The following is an 18,303-nucleotide window of genomic DNA, read 5'->3' as shown; positions in this document are numbered from 1 at the left end:
GTCATCAAACCGGGATATGATTCCAACTAGGAATTCCACCTTTTCTCGATATCCGGCTTTACTTTTTTGAGGTACGTACGACAAAAGAAGAAGCCAAAGATGTATTCCTCTTATTATTATTTATGCTGACGAATCAACGGGACATTTTCAATAAATAAAAAGAGATGGAAGAAAATGACTGAAAAGGGTTCGTTCATCCCATTTTCCATCCTTAAATGAGTTACTTGATGTAATATTAGTGCATTAAGTCAATGGGCCACAATATGTTGACGTCTATTTCCTTTTAAGCTGAGCACCAGTCCGTATCGAGGAGGCGGAATTACGACAGACAGCATGCAGCCGGGAAGAAACATTCGCCCAGCTGACATTCCGACCCCAAATCATGCACATTCTTGAAGGAAGAGAGAATCTATATCAGAAGACCTATTTTTATTTATATATTTTTTTTTTTCAAACGTCATCCGGCCGTGGAATCGATACAGTTACGGAGAAATGAAAATGAGCTTCCTCCCCTTTTAGACATGTATCGTGTCCCTGGTAATCTCTTCCATAAGTGCCAAAAACCCAAAGACACAGGAAAGAAACGTGTCAAACACAATGGCAAAAGTTTTTCTTTTCGTCAGTTACAAGAGACTTCGTCGTCATCTAGCTGTAATCTCCCTTTTGAGTCATGCAATCGATTTGTTTAGAGCTCAAGAAATTTCTTGGGACTGAAAATGTGATTATTCTGCAGACTTAAACTGCTCCATTTTTATTTAGAAAAATTTTGAAAGAGCTCAGTGAGAACGACGAGGCTTCTGGGACACACAAAAAAAAAGTATTATGAACGACTGTTTATATTTGAACCAGCAGCAGCTCAGAACATGGCGCTTTAACAATAGCTCTCAGCAAAAGAGTTCCTCGCCTTTTGCTCCCCTCACACTCAGTCATTCAAAAATGTCGGTTTGGAGTTTTTCGAGTGATGAGGACCCAGAAGCGGAGGGGGGTTCGGTCCGTTGAATAGCCGTAGCACGTTCCAGCTGGCGATCTATATATATGAGACAGAAGGAGAGGCTCGTGTTGCTGTGTGAACATTGTCAAAAGGTAGATAACAAAATCCTGTGCCTAATTAGCGCGTTACTGTTACACAAGAAGAAAAGTGAGAACCTCAAAGTCAAAGAAATATCATTCGTCAGAGTCTTTAATTTTCGTGACTCTCGGGGTCAGCAGTATCCAGCTGTTTTGGCGCTAAGAAAATAAATGCATTCTTACACAAATCCGTCTTCACAGTTACAGTCGAATCTTTTCTGTCAGCTTTGGTTTTGTTTTTGTTTGTTTTTTCTCGGTGGGTTTTTGTTTTTTAATGGGAACTATAACAGCACGTTTATAATTTGTTTGCTCAGATAGCAGTTCTATCTAGACAGACATAGTATATCCGTTGTAAAGCTTCTAGCAAAACCGAACGATCGCGAGTGTGTCCATTCGGCGCCGGCGTCAGAACAACGACGAACAACGCAACAATGAGCTCCAGTGACTTTGGTGTATAAGAAGGAAATCCCAATGATAATTAAAACACAACAAACAAGAGATGGTTTCTTTTACATAGGTCTTCCGTCTGTTGAAAGAAAAAAAGAAAGAATTGTGACATTTGATGAGACTAGGAAACGAGTGGTACGACGAGACTTGTTATTCTTTTTTTTTTCCCCTCTCTTCCTCGCCTCCCCCCGTTTCTGTCTATCTGTTGATGTCTCGCAACGCCGCAAAATATAGTCATGGCTGCCGGTGTACAGTTTTGTGTGGAGAGTAGAACTGTCTGTCTCTCTTGTATTTGAAGCTTTTGAGTCCGGGAAGCTTTCTCGGTTTACTATTGGTGTTTTACAAACATACACGTCCAATTTTGAAGTCGAAAAAACTTTGATCGTTACTAGTAGGATTTTAATGGAATTTGGGCATACCAGAGTCGTTGTTTTTAATCGGACCTAGATTCGGAAGGGTGTTATAGTTTGTGTGCCATCGCCCTTGGAAAATCAACACAAAAGCTCAACTCTTGCCTGTTACTCTCTTCTCTTTTCTCTTCTAAAGTGCACACCACTCTAGTTTCGTTTACGTCGTTAGTCTCCATCGCTTGTCATCATAAATGATACTAATCTAGACAGAACTGATAACCAGTTTGACTGTAAGTGGATATTCATCACAAGGCACAGATATAAGATAGTCTAACCAATCGTAACCTCTTGATTCATTTCTTTACAGTTTGCTGCTTTTCCTAGCTGGCGATGTGCATAAAAGGGCAATGGGAGCCCAGCAAGGCAAGGAACGTGAGCGGACATCCACAGCTGCTGGCTCCCTGCACTCACTCACCCTCACATCTACAGCTGGTTCTCGACCGGTGAAGCCAAAAACCAACTCTTTGAGGCCAGCCAGAGAAAATTCTGCATCTTCTCGTTCTCAAGCCTTCAATGTATTTGTCGAACACAATGGTACGTCATTTACTCACTTTCCTTTTAACTGTGCTGTCAATCTTGCATGTGCCGTTTTCTCCTGTCATTAGGTTTATGACCCTTTTTTTCTTACCATTTTGCTTTAGTATGACCCAACCTTGAGATTAGGAGTATGAAAGCCACCCTTGTTGTCATTTCTTTGCCTGGTGTATTTAATAGGCCATGGAAACCCTGGCAACCTACATTCTCCCTAAGTTTGTGGTTCTGTATAGCTCCGCTGCTTGATTACGCCAACTGCACACATTTCGATTGGTCACACACTCTTTTTTCGCAACAGTAGATGTTTTGTGGTTCATCTGTCACCATTTTGACGGGGCAATCATTCTCGACATGCAAATTTGTTCAGTTTTTATGGACAAGGCTTCAGGAATATAAAGTAGTTAATATTATGCATGTAGAGGAGAAAAGTTAGACAATTTATTTATGATTTGATCTCGAGACCGGAGTTTGTCAGGTGACGTCCATGCTTTTTGCGTCTTTCTTGCCAACTTTGCATCAGAGAGAAACCGTGAGAATTGACATAGTTCGTTTGGTTGACATACAATTCCAAAACTCCCCTTCAGGTCCCAAGAGTGATAGATGATGATGAATAAGAAAAAAGAATCATGGGGATGTTCAATTACGCAGAGTGTTTGGAGACCGGAGTCACGGCCATGGCGCCCGTCTTCCTACTCCAGATGCTTTTTTCCGTTGAAACGAGAGAAAGAAAAGCAAATAAAAATAAAAAAAATTCCCAACTTAATTTGATTAGGCCAAGACCTTGCACCAATAAACGACCCAAGACTTCGCTCTTTTAGGTCTTTGTGTGAGAATCCATGTGATGGAATGGCACTACTGCGGCTCGAATGCTAGGCCCTTAACGAAATGCCTGGACGTTGTCTTATGGTATATGTGCTAGCGATGCGTTTTTCCATCCGTGGCTTCCCAGCTGCCATGTAAGATTGCCATCGCCAGAACCATAGCCATTGGCAGATGCAATCTCGTCAGACTCTTATTCATGTTTTTTTCCCCCTCTCTCTCTATTTCTTCTGCCGGAAAAAAAAGTTATAATAAAAATAAACTAAATAAATTTCTCTTCAATCGCTGGGAGAAACGGGAAATTTCCGTGTTCTTACTACACCACAACAACGACGCGAATTTAATAAATCGTATGCAGGATAGTCTGGCCCATTACGTTGCGCACATGTATGTCTCTCACTCGACCAGGACCGGAACGCTGAAAAATGACGGCCAGATGTCGTGCTGTTTTTCGGGAGTCTCCAACCGGTGGGAGGGGACTACCGAGGCTGCACCGCAAAACGAAGGAAAAGCAACAACAACAAAAAAAAACCGGTGGTGCGACCAACCGACGATTTCGTTCTAATCACGAGCCGCAAAAGACGAGAAGATGGAGAGACAAAAGAGAAAAGTTCAGTCTCTCTTGTTATTCGTCTGTGAACGGACGGAAAAAAATTATTATCAACGCCATTCTCTCGCTAGCTTAATGCGTACTTAAGGGTGTAGTGTTCCCTGTGTTTTAGAGTAGTTTGCAGTTATCTGGTATCGGTCAAAGTTCTTTTTTTTTTCCTTCTCGTGGAACGGATATCGCAAAAAAAAAAAAAGGAAGAGACTCGCTGCGGTTGATTTCGTTTGTGCATCATGTCCAATCCCGCTCTATTGCCGCCCTCGGTCATGCGGCTCCTTCAGATCCTTTATCCACCCGGTGCCAAGCCCAGACTTGGTAAGAACGTCAGAGTTAGAAAATAAGGAGAAAAAGAAAAGTCAAGAGCCATTATCGATCTGACTGCACTCATTATTAATATGCTTCTCTGCTTGGATATCCTCTTTTTTTTTTGTTTCCTTTTTGTTGTTTTTTTTTGGGGGGTTTTCCTTGATCCTATTTGCCCGGGGTACGATTCTGCGGGTGGCATTTGCACTGAGAACAAATGCACACTAGTCAGGATTGGACTTGTTTACCCGTCGTGGACCTGTTTACTTGTCCCACGTCAGCTTTCAAATGTCGTGCAAACGGTTGAATCGAATGGTGCCAATTTTGACTTGGGTAAATGAACGGAAACGAGTTGCCGTTTTGTACTTGGAAAACAGTCGTGTTTCTGGAACAATAGACAGACTTTTCGAGCAGGTGTTTACCGTGACGGCCGACCGGTTAACGGAGGTCAATCGTGAAGATGTTTTCCAACGTCGTGTTTTTTTGAAGAAGCAATTTCTAATGCAAATTTTTTTGTGGCATTTTGTTAACGACGGCATGTGGGGGATTGAGGGGAGACCAAAAAATGAACACGACGTACAACAGATGAGGCCAAAACCTTGTTGGAACAGAAGCGAATTAAAAACCGGCCCCGTCTTGTTTATTACCGTTACATACACTGGCGCTGCATGCCATTGGCCTAGCGGTTTGAATAGTTTCCATATGGGGGTCAGTCTGTTGCTGATGTTCTTATTTTCCTTTGTTTTTGTTTGTTGTTTTTAGACATATGCATGTATTTTTTTCCCCTTTGTTTTTAATGTTTTTCGGTTTTCACGATTATGTGTCACAGAGGCTTTGTTGCAGAACCGACCGTTGCCAACGTTGCCCGACTTGGCGACAGGAGCATTGGACCTGGACGGAGGCGGATCTTCAGGTTTAGGGGGCCATTGTGGCACTACCTTTAGCCTTGAATCGGCGCATCGATGGACGTCGAGAGATAACCTACTCCATACCGAACCCAACGACGAAGACCCGCAGCTCTTTGTCGCCCTTTATGACTTTCAAGCTTCCGGCGATAACCAGCTCAGCTTGAAAAAAGGTGCCGCTGCAATTGCCTTTCATTTCAACGTTTTCATCGTTTTTTTTTGTTTTTTTTTAGTTTCATTTTTTTCTTTATACAAAAAAATGCGGAACCTTTTTTATTGTTATTTTATATATAAATATATATATTTTTTTAGGTGAACAAGTGAAAATTCTGAGCTATAATAAAAGTGGAGAATGGTGCGAAGCTCATTCGGGTTCGGGTAGGGTCGGCTGGGTCCCGTCCAACTATGTGACTGCTGTCAATTCACTAGAGAAACACTCGTGGTATCACGGGCCAATCTCCCGCAATGCAGCTGAATACTTACTCAGTTCGGGCATCAATGGCAGCTTCTTAGTACGAGAATCGGAAAGTAGCCCTGGGCAACGATCCATCTCACTCCGCTACGAGGGCCGTGTTTATCACTACCGGATTAGTGAAGATTCCGAAGGACGGGTAATCAACACAAATCTCTAAATCAATTAAGTTCCTATGCTCTGGGCATCCGTTACACATTCTGTTTTGTTATTATTATTATTTATTTATTGTTTTTTCTTTATTTTTAAAGGTGTACGTCACATCGGAGAGTCGGTTCCGGACGCTGGCCGAGCTTGTTCATCATCACTCGGCAAATGCGGATGGGCTCATAACGCAATTGTTGTATCCGGCTCCCAAGCGTCACAAACCGCAAGTGTTTGCGCTCAGCCCTGAGCCGGACGAATGGGAAATCGAGCGGACGGACATAGCAATGAAACAGAAACTAGGAGGAGGTATAAAAATATATATATATATTTTTTAGTGTTTAGCCTAGGTGTCGCTTTCTCTTGCTTGATCACCGTCCAGTGGCTTCCTTTCAATCGCGACGATTACGATATTAATTGACGCCATGAAAGAGAGGGGGGAGGATGCATTCAGTCATAACCGCTGCTTTCCCTTTGAACGATTTTCACAGCGGAAACCCTTTTTGTCTTTTCTCTTTAATTGTAGGTCAATATGGAGATGTGTACGAGGCAATGTGGAAGCGATATAACATGACGGTGGCCGTCAAGACGCTCAAGGAGGACACGATGGCGCTCAAGGACTTTCTAGAAGAGGCGGCCATTATGAAGGAAATGAAGCATCCGAATCTGGTGCAATTGCTAGGCGTTTGCACGCGCGAACCTCCTTTCTACATTGTCACGGAATTTATGTCGCGAGGCAACCTGCTCGACTATTTGCGAAGAGCCAACCGTGAAGAGATCGACGCCATTGTGCTCCTTTATATGGCTACTCAAGTGGCGGCCGCCATGTCCTACCTGGAGAGCAGAAATTTCATTCACAGGTAATAGGGAAAAATTTGATACACAAACATGTACGCTCACATTTCATGGCTGACGCGCGCATTTTTTTAGCCCCGTTATTCGATTCGATTCATTAACCAAACACGTCTGCTTTTTTTTTCTCTTTCGCATTTTTTTTTTTTTAAGGGATCTTGCCGCCCGTAATTGCCTTGTCGGCGAAAACCACTTAGTCAAAGTGGCCGATTTTGGGCTGGCCCGCCTAATGCGCGACGACACCTATACGGCTCACGCCGGTGCTAAGTTTCCCATCAAGTGGACCGCTCCCGAAGGTCTAGCCTACAATAAATTCTCCACCAAGGTGACACTTTCCTTCCTCCTTTTATTTTTTATCTCATCGTTTTTTTTTCTCTTTGCGAATCGTTTATGTGAATGGGCTTTTCTTTTTAGTCGGATGTCTGGGCGTTTGGTATCCTTTTGTGGGAAATTGCCACCTACGGCATGTCTCCCTATCCCGGTATCGATTTAACTGATGTCTACCACACCTTGGAAACAGGCTACCGGTGAGTTATTGTAGCTTTCCAACATTTTCATTACGGAAGACGGCATTAATATATTTGTTGCGGTTTCTGTTTGGTAGGATGGAATGCCCCCCAGGATGCCCACCCCGTGTCTACGATCTCATGCAGCAATGTTGGCATTGGAGTGCCAATGACCGGCCGACTTTCCAAGAGATCCACCACGGCCTGGAAAATATGTTTCAAGAATCGAGCATCAACGAAGGTTTGCCACCTGCCACCAATTTGTGCTGATAATTTCTTATTGATATCTTAATTTAATTAATTGTTTCATTTTGTATTTTTTGTTATGTTGGCAATAATAGAAGTCGAGCGACAGCTACAGGGGAGCAGCAGCGTCGGCGCCAGTTCATCCAGTCCACGCCTATCATCAAAAAAGGTCGCCAATCAGGGCCAAGCTCAAAATCAAAGTCATAATCGACCATCAGGTGCTAGCGGTAGCGCCGCGATGCCTAGTCGTTCCAGCACCGGTCCGGTGCAAATGAGACGGGCCACCAACACTAAAGGCAAACCCGTCCCGGCTCCTCCCAAACGTACCAGGTACGTTGCTTATCGTTGTTGATTACCCCATTGCCGTTGCGTTTGATTTGCGTGAAGAGATAACGAGCACAACAATCACACACCACTAGACTGCAAAGTAACATTAATGAGACCGGAAAGGAATTGGGATTTGCTTCATCCCTTTTTGTGGCTTGGCGCGGCGCACGCGTTCTCGGTTTTTACTTTGCTCCTCTGCGTTGCTTGCCTGGCTAAAAGAAAAGAAAAAAAAAAATTAAATATTGACTCCGCTGAGTTGTTACTTTTCGGTTTAATTGTTTTCCCACGTTTGACTCATGCGTGTGCCGTTTTATTTTGAATTTTTATTCCTAATATTTTTGTGATTTATTTTTTTTTATTTTTCCTTTACCCGCTCGTCTCTTGTCTACCCGTTCACAGAGGAGGCAAGCCCACTAAGGTGTCGGACAAATCAGGGCACCTGGGTACCGCACCTCCCAGGTAACTATTAACCAAATTAATATTTAACACGCAAACACGACACAACACATAAAGCACATGCATTAATTACGATGTCGGATTTACTAACCTAAAATTTGCTGGAACGCGTAGCCTTTTTTTCAATAATCGGCCGCTTCTCGCACTGTTGCGTTTTTTTTTTTTTCTCCTTTACACTTTACCTTTTCAAACAATGTGTTTCTAGTGAATGCATGACAACTGTCTGATAGTTGACGAACATGGGCATATTCATTGGTTCTCGCATTCTTATTTAATTTTGCCGAATTTCTTCTTGTCCTATTAGTAGCTCCTTCCGGGACAGTTCGTACACAGATCAGGACTTTGGCGGGCCTTGTGGTGACGACGGAAGCGATTCCAACGGAATTGAACACGTTTTCGAAGGTAAAACAAAATCTTAATGCTCCATTTTCTTTCAACAAATGTAAACTTGTTTTGTGTGTGTTTATGTTGCGACGAAATGGATAGGTATCAACAGAGACCTGCAGAGTTTGAATCACGGTGACGAGTCAGATGGAGATGGAAGCGAAGGTGAACAGGCTCTGACGACACAACCGAGTGTCAAATTTCAGCGACAAATGTCGGAGCAGCCGCGTGGCACTAGTAGTTCGAACCGGAAGATTCGAACGTATCCACCCAAAGAAACGAGCCCGATCGCCGACCCGAAACCCAAACCGCCACAGAGAAGCAAAATCCAAGTGGCTACGCTCGAAGTTCATAACGTTAAGAAAGCCATCAACAGGTGAGTTGATTGATGCCTCTCATTTGTTTTTGTTTTTTTTTTTAAAATCCGAATTAATGTTTCTTAATTGAATATATTTACTTTAGATATGGAACTCTGCCGAAAGGAGCTAGGATAGGTGCCTATTTGGAGTCTCTGCGTCAGAGTGGCATGACGAGCGAGCCGCCGGAAGGCGTCGATATGGACCAGGGAAACAAGGAAGAAGAATCGCCCAAAGCTGGCCATGTGTCTCTATTGCGCCAAGCGGTAAACCACAACCGGACGGAAGATCCAAGGCTCCGTCCGGGTGTCAAGAACGCGACTGGCTCGTCCTCTAATCCGACCAAAACTCCTCCGGCCGGTAGAAGTCATTCGTTGTCGGGCGAAGGACCCCGCACGCCCAGCCCTAAACCGCGCAGCAGCGGCCTTCGTTCCAGCAGTAACCCGCAGGCCCGGCATCCGCGTGAAAATTCACCGGCGCCCAATCTGGCCGATTTGGAATTCCCTCCACCACCTCCGCCGTTGGAAGACGATGCGGCTTCAGCCCCGGACGATAATTCGTCGGCAGCTTCTCACGACTCGATCGACGGCCCGAAACAGCTGGACAAGCATCCGCCCACCCGACCCGTCCCTTCTCCTCGGGGTCAAGTCAAAACGCCACCAGCTAACGTCCAAATGCGAGCCAATTCAGTCGATCGGGCCGGCGGCGCCCGCCAATCACTCGAAGATCAATTCTTCCTCGGCGAGGAAGTCAGCATCGAGGAGAACTCACTCAAGAAGAACATTGATTCGAACCGAGTCAACCGAGAATCCGCCAATGATTCTCCGAATACGACCACCGGGAGTGCCAACTCTGTTGGCCTCGTGACCAGCAAGAGCGCCGATTCTCTGTGCTCTTCCGAATTGCTGGACAGGAAAAGCGGCGCACCATTCCACTCGATGGAGGAGAGCAGCGGTATCATGAGCCAATCGATTTTCGGCATCCTGCGCTCGCCGAGTCCGTGGGAAGACAACCATCATGGGTCCGACCCGCCACCTGAGCCAGCGCCTAGCGCGGCGGCCGCGGTGAACAAGACGAAGCCGTCGACGCCCAGGGGCTTGCGCCATGTGGACGTTCAACTGGTGGCCGAGTTTAAGGAAAAAACGGACAAGAAACTTTCCGGCGGCTCGTCGTTGGAGAATGTGGGGCAGCAGAATCCTCCGTCTGTGCACCTGGTCAGCGAGCTTTTTGAAAATTTGAGATTAAAAGCCGGCAAGAAACCGGGTTACGCTAGCGAAACGCAGACGACGGAATCTTTGATGACTCAGCCGGCCGAAGTGATGGCTCCACCTCCTCCTCGACCGGCCCACCCAGCACCGCAGCGGCCCACTCCGCTTTCTGGAACGAAGAAAATAGATCTGATGGCCGATCAATCCAATTCCCAAGACCAAACCAATTCTCCTGCAGGTGCGGCGAATAACGGCGACGGTGGAGTCAAATTCGACTTCAAGTCCCGTTTACGTAAAGTTGGCAGCGATAAGACGGAAAACGAATCGACCCAATCTCACGATCAGCAACAGCAGCCGGTAGTGGTGAAACCGATGGTGAAGCCGGTCCCCGAAAAGGTGGTGGAGAAGCCTTCCGAAAGCTCTGAAGATTGCGATGACAAACGGAAGAGCAGCGGAAGCATCAACAGTTTGAAACGGATGTGGGAAAAGGACCAACAGAATCAACAATCGCAGCAGCAGCAGCAGCAGCATCATCCTCCTCCTCCTCCTCAGTCTCAGCGAATCTCTCTCAAAAGTGGTGCCAATAGCGCAGAGTCGGTACCGAGCCGGCCGCCCCCTCCGCCCCAACAGCAGCCGGACAAGCCAGCCGTGCCGGTCAAACCGAGCAGCGTCGTGATGAAGCCGTTAAAGAACTCCTCGGCCGCCATCTATGCGACGCCGACATCGTCTGTGATCAACGCCAAACCACCCGTAGCTAATCGTAGCAGCGCCGTGTATGCTAAAGGCCCTTCTCCGGTCATACAGAGCAACGTTGGGGCCAGTGAAGAGGGCGACGGCGACCGGCAAAAGATCGTTGCCCTGTGCTCCGAAGTGGAACAAGTGCTATCGCAATCGCATGCGACCCCTAATCAGTGGATGGAATTGCTGTCTAATGTCCACTCTATGTGCCACACCTACGCCGACTGCATCGCGCCGCATGGTCGCTTCCATTTCCGGCAGCTGATCGCCAAGCTCGAAACTCAAACGAAGGAAATGAAGCAGACGAGCTGCGGTCCGTTGAGGAATTCGTCCGAGCATAGCCGGCTGGTCGGTGACGTCAAGAACACGGTTCGCGATGTGGCCAACGCCTTGCAACGTTGAAACAATTGATTGATGTCATGAAATTTCAAACGACTACTACATCTACTCACCACCAGTTGTATTTTTTTTTTTTTTTATAATTTTTTTGTGGAGGGAACTTCAAAAACGCAGTTTGGTTGTTTTGTTTTTTTTTTGTTTTGTTTTTGTGTTGGGGGCCCTTTCTTTTGCTCTTTCTCTTCAGTTAGCGCCGCATACTATACCGTATTTGCAACTAGGAGTAAGGAAAAGTGACAACTAAATTCGAGTGCAGCCATTCCATGTTTTCTTTTTTGAGAGAAAGAAATGACAGAATCCGTCGTCTTATATATTAACGGTACGTTCGCGTACGTGTGTCTTTTGAGTGTCAGCAGATAGCGCAGCTTTTAATTGTTTGTGAGAAAGCAAGCAAAGTGTGAGTGGTTCGCATTTCTTGCCATATTGGAAAAGAGCTCGTGTAATTGTATGTGTTTCTTCTATTCATCGCGTCAAATCGTCGAAATCATTTCTCTCAAATCTGTCGTCTTACCTTTATATATCCCAACCAATCTGATTGTCTACGAATTCCCCTTTATCGTCTTACCATTATTTTTTTTTTCTCTCTCTACAAGTTCTTCTTCTACTAAAACAAAAGTGATTAATCTATTCTTCGGCCGAACGTCAGAAAAAAGCAACGATTTTTTGTTTGTTTGTTTGTTTTTGTTTGTTTTTTTTTTCTTTGGTCCTGAAAATTGGGTGACGTAGCCACCAGTCGCCTGTCCCCGTTGTATGTCTAGTCCCTCATAACCGTCTCTCTCTCTGTTTCTCTCTCTCTTTCTTTCTCGTACTCTCCGAATTCTCGCCTTACTATATATTTTTTTTTACTTTGCATATCTATTGGTCCTCCTCCCCTACCCATTAGCCAACTTGTCAGAGAGATAACGACAAATGTTTATAACAGAATAAAAAAAAAAAAAAAGGAAAAAAAAATGCCTACCAATTCATCGATGCCGATCAGAAGATGGAAAATTGATGGCGAAAATATCGAGTCGCTCTTATATAACTACTAATGGCTGGTTGTTTTTTTGTTTTTTTTCTGTTCCATATAGTCTTGCACGCACGCTCTGTTGAATTATAACGGATTCGATTGCTTTTTTCCTTTTTTCTTGTGACCCATCTCCCTCCTTCACCTACGTGAAATACTTACACATTCTGACCGTGTATGTAATCATACGTACGTATCTCTTTCTATCTCTCCTTTGGTTTTTTTTTTTTTCTCCGTTTTCTTTGTGTGTTTGGCTGGCGGAGAGGCATGTTTAACCACGCCCGCCATTGCAATTACCCGAGTCTAACGTGTCAAAAGTGCGTGTTTATTATATATAAGGTGGCATACTCACTTTAATCCTATTAACACGTGTCATTTTCTCACCGATCTTGTGTATTGGTCATACATAAGCTAAATTAGTGCGAGTTTGTGTGGTGTGCCTTCTCTTTGATTATTCATCACCTCCCTAACGAGCCTATTCTCGTAGTTTACCGGTGTCTTTTATGACCAGGTATTCCTGACATTAAACAAGAAAGAAAGTGCCATCGTGAACATTTGCTCGTTCTGCTTTGTTTTTGTTCTGACTCTACTATAGAGAGCGGCGTCGAAAGAAACTTCAAACTGTGTGTTATCTTATGGAGAATTAGTAAAAGGAATAACACACTGTGTGAGTAATTAAAAGAAGGTGCGGACGCTATTGTCCGAAAAGGACAAGCGTGTCAAATATCAGTTCTGTGGAAACTAATTTTTTTTTCATTTAACGATAAAAAGGACAACACGATTACGACGTATCGCCTACAATAAAATTTGGATTCAATTTTCGCGCTGTTTAAGTCAGAATCGCCCATAGTTGAAAGTCATTGCTACAAGATGGCGTGTTAAAACGTTTACCATAGGGTAGGGTAGGGTTGCCAATCTCTACTTTTTGATTGGAAGTTCTTATAAAAACAGATAAAAAATTCGATTAAAAGAATTTTTAAAGTTTTTAACTCATTTTGAAAGTGCTTTTCTAACTCCAAAAACTTTTAATTAGAAATTCAGTGAAATTTCACAAGCCGGCAGCGTTGACCACAACAAGGCACGAAAAAATCATGTCTGCCTTTCAAATTTGTAACTGGTGTTTCACGAAAAGACTTGATTTAATAGCATCACTGTTGGATGGTAAGTTCTAAGTTGTGTTCTATTATAAGTAGTAAATCTTTTTGAACCCGCGTTTTGAAATCAAACAATTTAATCGTGTTGAATGTTTACACCACGTGATATCTACGTTTGGTAAACCTGGCTCGGACTATACCGATTTGGTTTTCAACACTTGATGTATTTATACACCATTTCGTTATTTAATCGTGGGAAAAGTGTAATAAACCATAAACGAAAACTCTTATAGTGGGTCTTTGTGGAATACGGAATTCTGAAAAACATTGATTTGGTTTAAAAGAAGTATACCATGTACAATTATTTCTTGTTCTTTCTTTTTGCAGATTGCTGATGGTTTATTTATATCTCCTGAACCTGAAGTCTTGCCAAAATCATAAAATGAACTGATTCAGATGTCATTATGTTTTAACCCTAGTGTTGGAACAAGGGAGCCTAAAAAGAAAATTCAAAGTTTATGGTTCTAGATTCACTAAACTTTATAAAAACCCGAAATATCAAGGTAAGGAAAAATTTAAAAGCTAACTACAAAATCTCATGCTAATGCTTTGTTTTAGCAATAGGATGAGATAAAAGATAGCCAGGAAAGCCTAAGTATTCTATGGTGACAGACACTGCACTCGAAATGCGAAAAATGGCCCGACCGTCTTAGAGGTTCTGCATTTTTTGCGCCAGTATCGGGACTGCCTTAATTCATTTGCCTCCTGCTTCCCATGGTAATCTGCGGCTTCCGTTCCTTCCTACTTCATCGAGCAAAGATTTAAACTTGGCAATGCATTTTAGTGTAAGAACTATCTTACTGTAATACCTTATTGTCGTAACTTATACTGATTTGCACAATACTAGGATTAAACATAACGTTTTTGGGCCAGTACTTTTGACTACCGTGGTTGAAGATCAAACAGACTGTTTTCATTTGGAATCTTGCTTAAAACATCAGACCGCCTCATCCGCTAGTCATCTAGGCGATCTGGTGGCTAAAGGTAAAAGATCACTCTTATTTCTATAGCCTCTTCGAATGAAGTTTTTTTTTGGGGGGATCCATTGATTTGATCATTTTGGGATTATCCTTACGGAGTCCTAGCCTACTTCCGGGTGACACGTTTAAACGTTTCAAAGGACGATAACAAAAATTTAAGAATTTTATCAAGTAGTCCTGACGTAAGACATAGATTTTTACCTCTTGTGCAACTCTTCTCCTACGTACTACTAGATTTGCAATGTGGGGAAACTGTTTTCTGACAGGGACGAAAAAAAACGTTAGAATCTCTCTCTATCTTCCCATCGCCTTTTTTCCCTTTCTTTTGTGTGTTACCGGCGGAGGCATGTCTAGCTCACTCGCTTTCGAAACTATCGCATCTGAGGTGCCAAAGTGCATGTTTTATTGCATACCTACATACGTAAAGTTGGAACTAATCCTGTCAATATCGTTCGTGCGTAGTATTCAGTATTGTTCGTTCGTGCAAGCTTAACTAGTAAGTAATGATATGCGATAGACTTGGCTTTCTGTCATCATCGTTCATCATCACCTTTAAATAAACCGAGACTGCGGAATACGGTACAGTTGTGATAGTTATTGTCAAATATTTCTACAAAAACAAAATGCTACTTTTACCCGTTGCGTGTTGACATATATATTGTTTTAATTCTACTTTGGTTTACTATAGCAGTATCTAAAGGAAAATCGCGACTGGTAACGTAACCGTTTGTTGGGAGCTAGTTTAAGAGAAATCCGTTTTATATCGAGTGATAAAAAGAAAAATGCCGTGTTTATTAGCCAAAAGGACAGCAGGTGTCTTCAAGTGTTGAACGACTTGTGACTGACAGACAGATTCTTGGGCTACATCCTCTTCCTTTCAAATGGAGTTCGGCGATTGCTTGCTCTGATAAGTCCCATCTGCGACCGATCCATCTTGCTAACATCTGGCTATTGAAATTGGGTTCCCGCATGCGTTGAATGACGATCTCGGGTATGTGCATTTCGATTTCGATCATCGAAGATCCTTCACTTCTTTGAGCCGCAACACGACCGGCGGCTTCCACAACCATAGACATCAAAGCGGATTGCTCTGTAATAGGCCAGACACGGTGGGATTTATTAGTTTAACGTCGTAGTGTAAATCTGGCGAACGCAGCAACCAATGATCAGACGGTTAAACATTGAAATAGTAGACTTACCGTTACTGTTAAGACTAAAAAAGAAGATATCGTCTTGTTGAATTGTGGGTGGAATAGGATTTGAACTGGCCAGAAGCACGCTGGCTAAAAGAGTTAACAATCGGATAGAACACATGTTTCGGAATAATGTAGATCAGACAAAATGTAGCTACTGTTCAATTCGAGAAATCCCGTACGACTACTATGTCGGAATCGTAGTAATGCCCCTTTTTAAAGCCTGTTGTTTTGAAGTCAAATGCCAACAAAGAAGCAATCAGGTCAACAAAGACTTTGAGCAGGCAAGTTGTTTTGAAGCAAATGGTTTTCTTGTTTTACTTTTGACAACGAAATTTATGCCCTTTGATAAAACCAAGTTGGACCTGGAGACTACGGATTAGTGGTAGCTTATAATATTTTCCATCGGCATAGCGCCTTCTGTTTTTGTATGTATGTATTTACAACCTAAAAACGACGGTACAAGGATTGCCTCTTTTGATATAAAGATAAAGTCAATCAAATAAAGGCGATTAAGTTGTCACTGGAATAGCTCGAAACGCAGATGCAGTCAATTGGTCAACTAGATTCTGGATTGCAAGTCACTCGTCAGAATTGCGTGATTCGCACCTCATTTGTTAATTTGCCTCATCGCGTCCAACCATAATACCTGTGGTGAAAGCTTTACAATGTTTTATGTGAAGAAAATGAAACTTCCGGTTATGCGTCAAATTTGCTTTTCGACGAATTGAGAGTTATAGAGTAATCTTAAGGCTTCCTATTGCATGCAACACATTATTTACTTGGTCACGTGTACTATGTACTGTTGACACGTAGCCCCTGCTTTATGTCCGAAACGAAGGAAAACCCAAAACTTGTTGACCGATGTTAACATGCGTCAATGAGGTTATCGCCATAATTATGGCTTGTTATACCCGTAATTGTGAAACGCCTTCGCAAGCGCATTCCAAAGCTTTTTGTCAAAGGTCAATTATTCCCAGTCTATGAAAACCAACAAAAACATCAGTTTTGTTAGACACTGTTTGTCACTAAAACCCATAAGGCTAAACCAAATAAAAGATGATTCAAGATCTGATTTATCTTCAATCTAAATCCACACTAATACTTAATAATGAAAGCAAGACAACGTTCTTATAATCTATTTTATCCCACAAAAAGCGACAAAGTCGTAGTAAATCCGTGATGGCAATGCAAGTGTAATTACTTGAATCAGAGTCTATGACTCTGCTTGAATGATAAAATCTCTATTTAATGAATATTACCATTATTAGATTAATAATTTATTTCGGGTGTTCGGTCAAAAACGCAAATACTTTTTTTGTTAATTTCCACTTTAACACATTACATGGCAACTGCTAAAAAATGAAATTTCATGTTAGCAGACTACGTTTGGAATTCCTGAAAAGGATTTTTCGCCTTTGAAACTTTCGGTAATATATAAATATATATTTTAAAAAGCTATTTCGTATTGGGGTTTAGTTAGAATCCAATTTCTGCTGCAGCAGAAATCGATTAATTTTTATGTTGAACAATGAATTATAGTTTAAAAAAATTACGGCCTAGTGAGTTAGAACGTTAAAACTTAAAACATATGAATTTCCCTACCCTTTGATAGTATACCTTTTCATCGTTGCCCTAGAAATGTTCAATAGAAGAACACGGACTATCATTTGTTATGTGTACTTGTTATATTGCGACAATCATTACTACATATTTTGGAATAAGCATACCAATAACTGTTTTCACTTCTATGTAGAAAATGGCAAACCTCACTGAACCTATCCTTCGAACTCGGTTTACTGACATATCAGCTGCTTTGTTCACATCACAAAACTCTGAATGTAAAGACTTTGAATTGAGATATGTATATTGCTTGGAGGCTTATGGTAAATCTTTGGGTGAGTCTAAATGCAAAGACCTGAAAGAAGACTTGCGTGAATGTGTCTTCAAAATCAAGCAGGTATGCCCATTTATTTTCATGCAGAATCATTTCAAGTTAAGTTGTGCTGTGTGTTAAGTTCAGCTGTGGTAGCAAAATTCTTATGATCAAACTCATTTTGTTTTCTAGTTGTCCAGAGTTTACGCAATCAGTAATGAACGTTCACGTCAATTGAAATCTGGTGAACTCAAACCAGAAGAAACCTATGGACCGATACCAAAACCTGATAGCTACTGAAGCAGCTGAAGGAATAGAATAAAGGAGAAATCCTGCTTAGATATCTCTAGTATCTTTCAAAGGCTTTGTACAGGTGTTGAAGTACACTTTATAAACTGAAGTTACACAATTTGGACTACTTGTTATTAAAAAGTTTGCCCTGTTGGTGCAATTTAATTATTTTGAAAAATTCACAGTGGTCCCTGTACAGCAGATAAAATCAAAATCAAAAACTAAGAATGATTTATAGCTGGGTGTCCTGGGAAAGTATCTAAATATTTTTATTCAGAAAATACTGATCAAAGGAGTACCTCTAATAGTTTTAAAAGATAACTTAAATTTGTCATAATCTATGGTTGCAAAGAAGCTGAAAGAAAGGCATGCAAGAGTTTGAATTTTATTGCAGTTTAAATTGGTTAGTTGAACCATTTTAATTTGGTCCGAAACCGTCTCATGGCCCTGTGTTGGTGGAAAAAGTTGACCAGGAAGGCAGCCAAGAGGCCAGCTGGGCAAGAGCCACGGGAGGGCCCAAGACCAAGAAAGACGAAGGCACAGGCCGGGCGCCGAGGACGCGGGGAGTCGCCTTTTTGTTTGTATTTTTTCCATTATCTAGTGTGCAAGGGCTTCATATTTTAGT

General features: G+C 42.5%; 3 protein-coding genes and 2 long non-coding RNA genes across 8 annotated transcripts; 2 read left to right on the top strand and 3 right to left on the bottom strand.

The window, feature by feature from the left end:
• Positions 1–618: 618 nt before the first annotated feature.
• LOC116928897 lies at positions 619–2,070 on the bottom strand. The gene is made up of 2 exons (XR_004397422.2): positions 1,935–2,070; positions 619–1,843 (listed from the first exon to the last, which is right to left on the bottom strand). It is a non-coding gene; the product is annotated as an uncharacterized LOC116928897 (long non-coding RNA).
• LOC116928887 (tyrosine-protein kinase ABL1) lies at positions 2,011–12,738 on the top strand. Of its 4 annotated transcripts, none has more exons than XM_045177814.1 (14): positions 2,011–2,155; positions 2,233–2,459; positions 5,018–5,266; positions 5,406–5,704; positions 5,817–6,018; positions 6,236–6,569; positions 6,715–6,886; positions 6,976–7,088; positions 7,166–7,308; positions 7,409–7,643; positions 8,040–8,099; positions 8,404–8,498; positions 8,583–8,856; positions 8,943–12,738. In XM_045177814.1, exons 2-14 carry the CDS (start codon positions 2,273–2,275, stop codon positions 11,182–11,184), a joined length of 4,605 nt encoding a protein of 1,534 aa, XP_045033749.1. In that variant the 5' UTR covers positions 2,011–2,155; positions 2,233–2,272; the 3' UTR covers positions 11,185–12,738. The 4 variants fall into 4 exon arrangements, with proteins under 4 accessions (XP_045033749.1, XP_032791912.2, XP_045033750.1 ...); XM_032936021.2 differs by having other exon boundaries at positions 8,401–8,498; XM_045177815.1 differs by lacking the exon at positions 8,040–8,099 and having other exon boundaries at positions 8,401–8,498.
• Positions 2,615–3,735, bottom strand: LOC116928898. Its single transcript, XR_004397424.2, has 2 exons — positions 3,596–3,735; positions 2,615–3,508 (listed from the first exon to the last, which is right to left on the bottom strand). It is a non-coding gene; the product is annotated as an uncharacterized LOC116928898 (long non-coding RNA).
• A 2,351-nt stretch (positions 12,739–15,089) lies between the features above and the next one.
• LOC116928894 lies at positions 15,090–15,720 on the bottom strand. The gene is made up of 2 exons (XM_032936028.2): positions 15,518–15,720; positions 15,090–15,408 (listed from the first exon to the last, which is right to left on the bottom strand). Exons 1-2 carry the CDS (start codon positions 15,630–15,632, stop codon positions 15,113–15,115), a joined length of 411 nt encoding a protein of 136 aa, XP_032791919.1. The 5' UTR covers positions 15,633–15,720; the 3' UTR covers positions 15,090–15,112.
• A 1,063-nt stretch (positions 15,721–16,783) lies between these two features.
• On the top strand, positions 16,784–17,787 carry LOC116928895. Its single transcript, XM_032936029.2, has 3 exons — positions 16,784–16,941; positions 17,268–17,471; positions 17,580–17,787. The coding sequence occupies exons 2-3, from the start codon at positions 17,271–17,273 to the stop codon at positions 17,685–17,687; spliced, it is 309 nt and encodes a 102-aa protein (XP_032791920.1). The 5' UTR covers positions 16,784–16,941; positions 17,268–17,270; the 3' UTR covers positions 17,688–17,787.
• The last annotated feature ends 516 nt before the right edge of the window (positions 17,788–18,303 follow it).

The sequence above is a fragment of the Daphnia magna genome, linkage group LG8 (assembly GCF_020631705.1).
Source record: "Daphnia magna isolate NIES linkage group LG8, ASM2063170v1.1, whole genome shotgun sequence".
Taxonomy (NCBI): Eukaryota; Metazoa; Arthropoda; class Branchiopoda; order Diplostraca; family Daphniidae; genus Daphnia; species Daphnia magna.
Note: the sequence above shows the minus strand (reverse complement) of the source record. Positions and strands in the feature narration are given on the sequence as shown.